At 46.7% G+C, this 10,828-nt stretch overlaps 1 protein-coding gene across 1 annotated transcript; it reads right to left on the bottom strand.

Moving 5' to 3' along the window:
- Nucleotides 1-894: 894 nt before the first annotated feature.
- Nucleotides 895-2,804, bottom strand: LOC104358402 (interleukin-20-like). Its single transcript, XM_009963996.3, has 5 exons — nucleotides 2,646-2,804; nucleotides 2,470-2,535; nucleotides 1,541-1,693; nucleotides 1,080-1,154; nucleotides 895-972 (listed from the first exon to the last, which is right to left on the bottom strand). The coding sequence occupies exons 1-5, from the start codon at nucleotides 2,802-2,804 to the stop codon at nucleotides 895-897; spliced, it is 531 nt and encodes a 176-aa protein (XP_009962298.1).
- Nucleotides 2,805-10,828: the final 8,024 nt, after the last annotated feature.

Raw genomic sequence — 10,828 nt, 5'->3', positions numbered from 1 at the left:
ACTTTGGTCTCTCTGGGATGCCAGGAGTGATGCATCACCTCTGGGATGCTAGCTTTACTAGGAGTGATGGTATCTGCTCTGAAAGGGCATCACTATGAATTCAGAAAGTTTCGCCAACAAGAAACACACAATTCCTCAGAATTTTGACAAACAGACTCAGCACAGCTTCAAATAGGGTTTATTTAACAGTAATTGCAACAGATTTCCACAAAACTTACTACTGGGTGTCAGTAAATTACACGATACATATAAGGACTTCTTTCTATTCAGCAACTACATATCTTGCATAGAAAATTTTCTTTTACTGATAAAGCAGAAAATACCATCTCAAAAGGAAACACAGATTTCTAAGGCCTGAGATACCTGCTAGGACCTATTCTTGGAAGCATTTCTCACACTGTGCACCTTGTTTCAGCCAGCTCAGTCAGCAGCAGCAGGCACATAAGACTGAGCCCGCATTCATGGGCACTGTTCTGCACCATTAACTACACCAGAGTCATTCCAGTGAGCACTCAGCACTCATGAATATACATTATCTATACAAAAATGTTATAATTTAAACAATACTTTTATTAAATGATCACACCTTATGTCTGCTAACGAGAGAGACCCTTTTCGATGTTCCCTTGGAGAGCATCCTTTGGTAGAAATCAGCTAAGACAGTGCTATGCTGATTTGATCAAGCTCAATATTTCCATCTGAATGCAAGACTCTGTTGAAGCAGTCGCCTATGTACCTGACTGGCAAAACTCTCAGTGTCTGGCAACACAGCTGCAACCACTGAGAAACTGCACTGATACAGTACATTATTTTCCCATTCATTGCAGGTATGTGCAATGTCCCTGCAGCTTCACTAGTCCTGGCCATTGGTGGGTCATTAATGCCTTCTGCTCTCTAATAAGACTTCTCCATCCAGTCTAGTAGGATGTCCAGCTCACCCAAGGATTTAATTGCTGCAGATGTGACATTCAGCTGAAATGATATAAAGGAACAAGTTGTAAGCAAAGATAGCAAGTACAACCCAATGTAAAGAGAATCTGAATATCTGCGTTAATTACTAGACTTAGTCATCAACTTACCCCCTCATAGTTCACAAGTATTTGCTTAATTTTCTCAGTGGATTCCTGTCCACACGTGCATTTATTTTGCTCATGCTAGAAAAATAAGATAGAAATCGTCAGTTTGGGGGGTTAATTTTTAAAAATAAGAGATAAATATCCATATAGATTGAAACCTTGTTAAGTCACGAAAAAGGCTGCAGGTCCTTAAATCAGACTTCAGATAACAGCAGAGTTTACTTTGCTAGACAGAGGGATAGGATAAATATTATTCTTGAGAACTAATGTGGGAGTTTGCTGATGAGTAGGCAAGTATAAAAATTTCTCAGCAGACATTCACACTCATTACAGCTTGCTTCTTTGTATCCTTGCTAAAACCATGTTTATAAATAAAGATTTTGTAACTTTATAAAACACTTAGGTTTATTTATATACCAAATACTAACAGATGAAGCTAAACTGTAGCAATACCCAAGCCTTACACACTGCTCGAGTTTCCTCTTCACGCTGAGGAAGGAGTTGGCTATGCTGCTGATTTTTCGGTTGACATATGAATCCTCGGTCTTGCAGTGTTTGAAAACTTTGTCCACGTAGAAGTTGAAGAGGTGGTGGGTGACGCAGCATCTATCTGAAGACTTAAGGAATAAATTTCATTTTTAAAAGGTCTTCTCAAGTGATTTAAACCTGTAGTTGCCACCCCTTCTGCCTCCCGCTAGAGCAATCCATCTCTAACATCAGGTATAGTAGCTGTGCACAGCGGAATGTTTTGTCTCATGTAAAGCTTTTTCAGTGGTGCTTGCTGTAAATAAATAACATAAATAGGCAATTATTTTGGACTTATTTTCTGGGAGATCCATCCTCAGCAAGTCTCACTGAGCCAACAAAACAAATAGCTGATTTTGTAGCTGGGTGTTAGAGGCTGAGACCTGAAGTAGTGGCCCATGCCTAGTGATTTCAAGTGTAAAAGAGTTGCAAAATACTTATTTATAATATATTTCACCTACTTTTGGATTCTTTAATAGTTTTTCACCCAAATCTTGATTCCCTTCCCTATGCTTCCACAGACCGAGGCGGTGGGGAGCCGCAGCTAAACCTCCTGTAACTGGAGCATGACATGCAACGACAGAAAAAAAATCTCTGCCCACTATTTCTGGAAAGACAGTCAGGGTGAAAGCCCGGTGCAGCAACCGGCAGTGGGACACCCACCTCTTTTCGTATACGTGATCCACATCACTTTATCCTCCCTGACCTGCGCTGTCTGCCAGCGTCTGTGTTTCGCAGGAACTTAGAAGTCATGGTATTGAAAAACTTCCCCAGACGCCCTGAGCTAGTACACCTCCTGACTGGTGTTAGGATGCCAGCTGGTCAAAATGATTCAGAGAGAAACTGGAGCCACAGTGAGGACACCTACCTTGACCTTGTGCAGAGAGTGTGGATAAGACAAGATGCTGAGGGTCCTGATGGAGTCCCTGGCTTGCTGCGTGGATAAGACAGAGATGGTGCTGTACGTGCTGGTTCCAGAGGGGCTTCAGGAGCAGCCCACTAAAAAGCATCCCCAGCGCCACAACATCCTGGAGCAATACTTACGATGTTGGCTTTAATTGCAGTGAAACCAGACCTAATTTCAGTCATGCTCATTGAAACCCTGCAGGGTCCAAAGTGGAAGATTTGGTTCCCAGCTGTCGGCATCAGATTCAACCAGCACGACGTGGAGAAGAGGCAGAGGAACAAGTGGGATCCCTTCATGCTGCGGCAGGGTGCAAGCACAGCTGGCTGCTGAGAGACCTTGAGGAAAACAATATTGCCTCACTACTTTCTTAAGTAACACAACTGTGATGATCATGAAAACACATGCATTTTATATAGGACTTGTACATGCACATGTGTATTAAAAACCCCACACTGACTAGTATCTCTTGCCCATTTATCTTTTACTCCCCATATGCAAGAGAAAAATAATCAAATAAACCCAAATATTTACCAGATGATCCCAAAAGAAGGCAAGAAAAAAAATAAAGAAAATACTAGTAAAAGTTTGCATATAAATAGAGATCTTCTGAAAAATATTCATCATAAAAATAAACACAGATAAATTAAGTTTTTAAAAGTCTACTGACTCAGAACCAACAGGTGGTAACTGCGACTGAAAGCAGTAGATCCCAAAGTCTGATCACAAAAGAAAATGTTTTCCCTCAGAAATAGAATACTTCAAATTCAAGTTCTGTTAACAATGAAAATTAAGGTTATTAATGAAAAAAAAACCTTTCAGAGACAAGTTCTAGGAATACAAGGAATTATGCACAAGCACATAGAACAAAAGGATAAAATCAGTATTTTACCTTGGCCTTTGATGTGGGTTCACCTGTCTTGTTGACGTCTGATCTGAAGAGCTCCGAAGAACACGTTTTTATCCAGGTATTGGGAGGAAATAACTCTTGGATTAATTTTTGGGATTTTTCTTGCTTTTCCCAGCATGTATTTCCCTTTGTAATATACTGAATTAATGAGCTAGTGAAAGGGACCAACTCTCCCACCCAGAGGTGTTTCCCTAACCTACGGAGGCGGGAAATCTTGGCATTGCCATATCATTCTTCATTCGGGAAGAAGGACGTGACCAATAGGAGGGATAGTCATGGGGGTTACATCCCCAAAATTCCAAGCTCAGGGGCTCCCCCCAGCACGGAGCCACGCTGCCAGGCCCCTCATGGAGAGGGGCCGTTCCTGGCTCGTCACGGAGGTGTTGGGATGTGGGAAGCCCAGCGGCATCACCCACCCCGGGGTGCCGGTGGTCCAAACACCCCCAGGGCTTCTGGCAATAGGAGATGGTGCGTCAGTAAAAGTAGCGTGACTCAGAAAGTTGGCAAGAACTTCCTCCATCCGTGTCCTGGAACACGGGGCCTTCACCCACCAGGTACGGGGAACTCTGATCTCAGGCTTGCTCCTCGGGTGGGTGGACTCTTATCTTCATCAGCACATCCCTGGTATTTGGAGGCTGGAGATGTGCAGGTACGAGAGGACAAGGCTTTGGGATGACACAGGTCCCACCTTGGTACCAGAAGTCACTTGGTTTTGAGGAGCATGGGTGACTTAGGTGATCGTTACGCACAGTCCAAAGCTATCACTCTGTAGAAGGACAGAAATATCACTCAGACCTTTAAAAGTCCACCAGTTCAGTGGCAGCAGTGAAGATTTACCCACCAGCAAAGGTTTTGACTGCAAAGTCTATGATTACCCTGCTGCAACAATTAGCTTCAGCCAAGATCCTTGAGCAGACCAGGCACGTTTCATATTAGTGTTTCAAATACAGACTGTCCTCAGGGAACCAGGGCTTGCCAGCTGGAGCCTGCTGTCACATGAATGTGGCAGTACTGGTGCAAAACCCAGACTGGTTCACCACGCTGGTGACTCTGAGGCTACTTTGGTCATTTCTGTTACTCCTCTGAAGATAGCTAAGTTCAGAATGCAAAGAAAAATGAGCAGTTAATAAAACTTCTTGGACTACCTGTGCCCAGGACAGAAGGTCAGATGGACTTAGAGGGCATGGAGGTGGCAAAGACACCCCTCTAACCCCACAGCCACCCTCTGGAGCAGCCACAATGCTCTGGGAGAGAGCAGAGCCTGAGCATGTGCCTGTTGCAGGGCAGGTATATCTTGTGTGCCACTGCCTGTGGGCCAGGGCTGTTCTATAAAGTTTTGCTGGGTGAGTAATTTATTGATAACCAAGCTCAATCTTGAGCATATATGCATCATCAGGGGAAGACTAGGCAAATAGATTTTCTGCCTAGGCTAGTCATAGTATTGCATACGGTATTGCTGAAACTATCCCAAATGCACCAAACGTGCCTCCCTCATCCCTGTGCCTTCACCTGTAAAACAGCCAAAAGGCAGGTCCAAATCTGCAGCAGGTTGCATTTGCTTCTGCTGAAGTGTTGGAGGGATTCTCAGCAGCACAAGGCTGTTAATCTCTGCCTTCCTCCCCCAATTCCCAGCTGCTGCCTGTAATTGCAGCAGCAAAAGTTTCACTTGGAGCAGAGGAAGCGGCAGCGGCGGTGCTCCCAGGCAGCCTGGTGCACACCCAGCCTCAGTGAGGAAACGAGAGAGGAGGCAATGAGTTCTTACTTAATTATGTAAATTGCAGATGAGAAGAAGGGATTTTTTTTTTTTTTTTTTCCTTTTGGTAACTGAACTGACGTTCAAGACAGGTCAGCCAAATGCCAGCAGGCAAGGAATAGTCATGGCTGAAATGAAGCAGAATGAACAACCCACAGTAGGAGAAGATCAGGTTTGAGACCATCTAAGAAACCTGAAGGTGCACAAGTCCATAGGACCCGATGGGATGCACCCATGGGTCCAGAAGGAACTGGCAGAGGAAATGACTAAGCCACCGTCCACTGTTTGAGAAGTTGTGGCAGTCCAGTGAAGTTCCTGCTGATTGGAAAAGGGGAAACATAATCCCCATTGTTAAAAAGGGAAAAAGAAGACGACTGCCAGTCTCACCTCTGTGCCCAGCAAGATCATAGAGCAGATCCTCCTGGAAACTATGCTGGAACACATGGAAAATGAGGAGGTGACTGGTGACAGCCAACATGGCTTCACTATGGGTGAATCGTGCCTGATGAATCTGGTAGCCTTCTACGATGGGTTTACAGCGCTGATGGATAAGGGAAGAGCAACTAATGTCATCCACCTGCACTTGTGCAAAGCTTCTGACACCGTCCCATGTGACATCTTTGTCTCTAAATTGGAGAGATGTGGATTTGGTGGATGGAGCACTCGGCGAGTAAGGAATTGGCTGGATGGTGGCACTCAGAGAGTTGTGGTCAATGGCTCGATGTCCAAGTGCAGAACAGTGACGAGTGCCGTTCCTCTGGGGTCGGGGTTGAGCCCTTCGCCGTTTAACACCTTTGTTGGGACACGGACAGTGGGATCGATGCACCCTCAGCGAGTTCACTGCTGACACCGAGCTGTGTGGCGCTGTCACACGCGGGAGGGCAGGGATGGCATCCCGAGGGGCCTGGGCAGGCTTCAGAGATGGGCCCTTGTAAAATTCATGAAGTTCAACAAGGCCAAGTGCAGGGTCCTGCACGTGGGTCGAGGCAATCCCAAGCACAAATACAGGCTGATGGTGAGGCGCTGGCCCAGGGTGCCCAGAGCAGCTGTGGCTGCCCCCTCCCTGGAAGGGTTCAAGGCCAGGTTGGACGGGGCTGGGAGCCCCCTGGGCTGGGGGAAGGGGGCCCTGCCCGGGGCAGGGGGGTTCGAACTACATGTTCTTTAAGGTCCCTTCCAACACAAACCATTCTATGATTCTATGGTTAAAAATTGTGAGCCAGGGTGGTGGCGGTTAAGATGCTGGGGTGATACAGGAACAGGAGTGAAATGTTGTATTATTGGGTCCAGGGCCTTGCTCCATTACAGACCTGGGTGACATCCCTTGGCCTCACTGTCCTGTCACTGACCATCTGCAAAGCAGAGGCAACATTTTGACCCTGACTGCGAGGGCAAGGAGGAGAATAACCATGTCAGAGTGGGGGAGATAATCAAGATAGTTATTCATTATTGGGTTTTAAGTATGCTGGTGACTGATTACCCCAAGTACTGGACATGGGGGAGATTGGAAACCCTCACTTTTCAGAGAAGATGGGATGGCATCAGTAGAGATCTTGGCGTGCGTTGGACCAACTCCTGATGGAAGCGAGTCACCCAGGCTTGGCTTTCCCCTGGCAGCCTGCCTAAGGGAGGCTTTCATCTACCTGCCAGCTACAGCAACATGAAAATATCCTCCATAAAACAGCAAACCATTTGTCATGCTTTGGGAAGGAAGAGGAAAAGGAGAAATAGGGATTTCTGTAACACAGCAGTGTGACGTTGCAGATGAGCTCAGATAGTAAAATGGGAACTGACATCCCCAGATGCTCTCAGAATAGCGAAGTCTTTTGCATGTGGCAGCGCTGGGCTAGGAGTGGGGAAGTGGTCTCCCCAGGAACCCTTCCAGGCAACTCCCAGATAATGGAAGAGGGCTCCTCCATTGGGATTTTGTGAGAGGCACATTGTGACAGGGCAGACTAGAAGCAGTTACAACCCAAATAACAAGCAAAAGCAGCATAGAGGGTTGTTAGCCAGCTGCCACCATGCGAGGGAATTAAAAACTAAGCCCCGGGTATCGTTAGCTTGTCTGAGAACTCATTTATACAAAGTTTGTGGTGAGCAGCACAGTTCCTGCACGTCTCACACCTGCAGCGATGCAACTCGAAAAGGCATCAAAGGGACCAGCAGCCCGGCGGGGCCGAGGGAGATGTCCCCTGGAAAGCTGCTCTCGGAGCATCTTAGACTGCTCCAGCTCTTGGCAGCTCCGACCGCGGCCAGGGCTCAGCCTCACCCGGCCAAGCAGGCGGCCGCGGTTGGGTCACCGTCACCGCGCAGAGCTGGCATCACTGCCACGGTGATGGAAGCAGCACAGGAACGGCAGAAAGCACCAGACTGCTGCAGCCAAATGCTTTGTTGAAATGACTAAGGAAGGCGATGTTCCTGGAGAGCCCGGGAGCATGACGGGACATGAAAAACCTACTCAGCGACAGCCACTTACATCGGGGAAACTCGGCCGGAGCTCCCAGCCCTGCTGCAGCACCGGGGCTGGAGAGCCGTGCCCTGTGCGTGCTGCTTGCCATGAGCTATTGCAGGCCTGCTCAGTGTGATCCAGTGCTGACCCAACTTTATTCGTTTCAAATATCCAAAAGCTTTTGTTTCATCCTAAAAAAATTCCTTAAAAAAATAAATAAATAAATAAAAATCAAGCTGATCTGATCTGAAGGAACCACACTGTCAAGAACTGACCACAGGCACATGTTAACACTAGATTTCCCGTAAAGTGTTTCAGAGTAATAAGGTACCAGTTTCAATAGTGCGTTTCAATGTAGTTCATGCTACAAGAAGATCTGATAATACTTTACAGACCATTCTTGGTTTGCTGTTCTTTGTCATTACTCATATTTCACAGCAGCTTTAGGCACACCATGATTTCAGATACGAGGCTGATAATGGTTTGTACACAGATCCCCAGAATTAGACAATGTGAATGATAAAATGCCTCCAGTAATTTTAATAAAAGAAAAATTGGGATTTAATAACAAAATCCAGCAACAATACCTGAACTCAGGAAATCTTCCTGACATCCTTCAGGAAAAGATCTGCAAAATCAACATGGCCACCTGGAATGAAAATGTTTGTAGGATTCTACATCTCTCCTGCTTATAGTGTAGCTCACCAAAGCCCCTGCCACAGGAACGTAATTCTGTTTCCACAGGCAGAAGAAAATGTTGCCACTTGGATTTTATGCACTAGAGTAATTTCTTACGTACTTGCAGTGGTGTAAATTGTCAGGCGGCCCTACCCTAATCATAGCTGGGAGCAGCAGTGGTGCTACGCTGCAGCTCTGAGGAGTTCATAACGTCTTAAAAATCAGAGGTTTAGTTGTCAAGCAACCACCTGGCCCTCCAAACCAGACCCCATTTCAAACTTCGTTTGAACACTTGCTAATCTGGCACGGTCCTCTTGAAACCCAGAAACTCACACCAGCGCCCAGCTGGGTGTCATTCTCCCCGTTGTCACTCTTTCCATTAGCTTCTGCACTGACGTGCTTTGCTCTTGCGATGGAAACATGCTCCGCGGCTGCTGGTGCCCTCACAGCCTCCGAAAATCTGGCTGCTCTTCTCCCTCTTAATTAGTGCGGTTCATTATCGACAGGAACCAGGGGCTGGTTACCGAGCAGGCTTGCCAGCCCTGACGCTCACTCAACCCCAGTTCTGCAATGCTGCTGACAAAAGTAAAAAATTGTTTTTCTCGGTAAACTCAACGAATGACTCAGAAAAAACCCTGCAAAGAGTTATTGGCTGATAGGTGTGGTACATTGAGTGCCCTCTTCTCGATCACGTTTCTAACCATAACCACTTGAATAATTCTGAAAATCAAACACCAAGTACTGCCTTTTAGGGAGCAACTGGCTAAATATGGCTCAGCTTAATGAAATGCAACTTTTATTCAGCCAAGCTCAAGAGATGTCCAAAGCCAAGGGAGTAAAACTTCAGGCGGCTTTCCAGGATCTCTTCCTGAGCAGCTCGCAGTGCACGGGGCTCTCAGCAGCTTTAGGACCTCCCTTCCCGGGCAGAGCAGCTCCCTTCCCAGTGCTGAGGGACGTCGGGTGAGACTGGGAGAGTGTCCCCCACCCCGAGACAATGTCCGAATCATCCTGATCTAGGGCATCACCCATGACTGTCCCCCTGGGGCTGTTTCTGCTCTTTCCTGTTACCTACAGCCCAGATCAGGATGTCCCCAGGTGCACGTCTGATCAGAAAGGGGACAGAGCCACCTCCCCCAGGGAGCATCACCCCATTGCTGTGGGTGGCCCCGGGTGCACCCCATCCTCGCTGGATGTCCTCAGCCAGCTCGTGGTCAGCTCCTGGCTGCTCAGGGCTCTGTGGCACAGAAAATGACCCCGCCACAGCCACCACCTTCACGGAGCAGATGTGACACTCGTCTGTGTGACTCACCAATAGCAGTGCTGCTGCCAAGCCAGGATTTCACCCAAAGAGGGTAAAGAAAAATGCAGAAAAGGGTGCTTTTCCCCACCCCGCCTCTTTAAGACTCACCTTTGTGGAAGGGGAAAAGTGTGGAGGATCTTGTACACCAACGTATCTGTTCTGCAGAAAACCATTTAGTCACCAGGGTGGGGGGTGTTGAAGGTTAGATACTTGCTTCCCTTGTTTTGATAAAATGTGAACTCATATTTTAGTTATCATAAATGGCATCTCCCCCAAAGGGAAATGCATATTTCAGGTCTTTACAGATTAATAATACAGCTGAAGAGCAGCTCCCACTAGCTTTCCTTCAACTGTCCAGCTCTCAGGTTTCAGCAGCCACCTCTGCGCCGGCGGGTTCCTCTGCAAAGCGCGTGGTCCAGAAGTGCCGAGCCCAGCCCAGGTGCCGCTGTGCTCAACATCAGGCAAGTGCACGAGCTGTGCGGGATGTGGGGGAGCAGCCCGAGGGAGTTCAACACCTTCCTGCTAAATTCAGGAACTGGCTGGAGAAACAAACTGCTCTTGGGAAATTTTCACCCCAAAACTGCAACAGCTCAGGAGTTATCAAAAAGGTCTAGCAGCCCACTTCTTGGGCACATGTTAATTTTGTGATCATTTCAGCAAGATTTCCCGTTCAGAGAGTGAATTTTGATGCTTTGGGTTTTTTCTTTTTTTTCCCACCATGTTAAGGAAAACGGTTATTTCGTCAAAAATTGAGGTATAGTTGCCTGAAAAGCACTGCCCTGCCATCAAAGATGAACAGAAGCATCCATGAGAGAATGATATAAAGCCCAACACCCATGCCAAGATTTACACTGGTCTCTAAACATACATATATTTCAAAGACTCAAATCTGCCAGCGAGATGAAACATAGGCTTAATAAATGAGGCTTTTTCAGTTTCCAGGTTTCAGAAGCTTTTTGATGTGGGAATATGACATATTAGCAACTGAGCTTCTCTAAGCAAATGTAATGCCTATGTATAGAAAATGCTGAAATGTAGTCAAGATTTTATGCTGCCTGAGAAGTGCCCTTGTTGGCCTGCAAGGCCGCACACTGCTGGGAGGGCCAATATTTCACAGAGAAACGAAACTTTCTTGAAAGGTCTTTCTGAGGGAGAGAGCTGTGATCAGTGAGTACGAAAAATGATCTTAGAAAATAAAATTTCCACTTTCAAAACCCACAAGAACCCCCATGCATA

The sequence above is a fragment of the Tyto alba genome, unplaced genomic scaffold (assembly GCF_018691265.1).
Source record: "Tyto alba isolate M040663 unplaced genomic scaffold, T.alba_DEE_v4.0 Super-Scaffold_30, whole genome shotgun sequence".
Lineage (NCBI taxonomy): Eukaryota > Metazoa > Chordata > Aves > Strigiformes > Tytonidae > Tyto > Tyto alba.
Note: the sequence above shows the minus strand (reverse complement) of the source record. Positions and strands in the feature narration are given on the sequence as shown.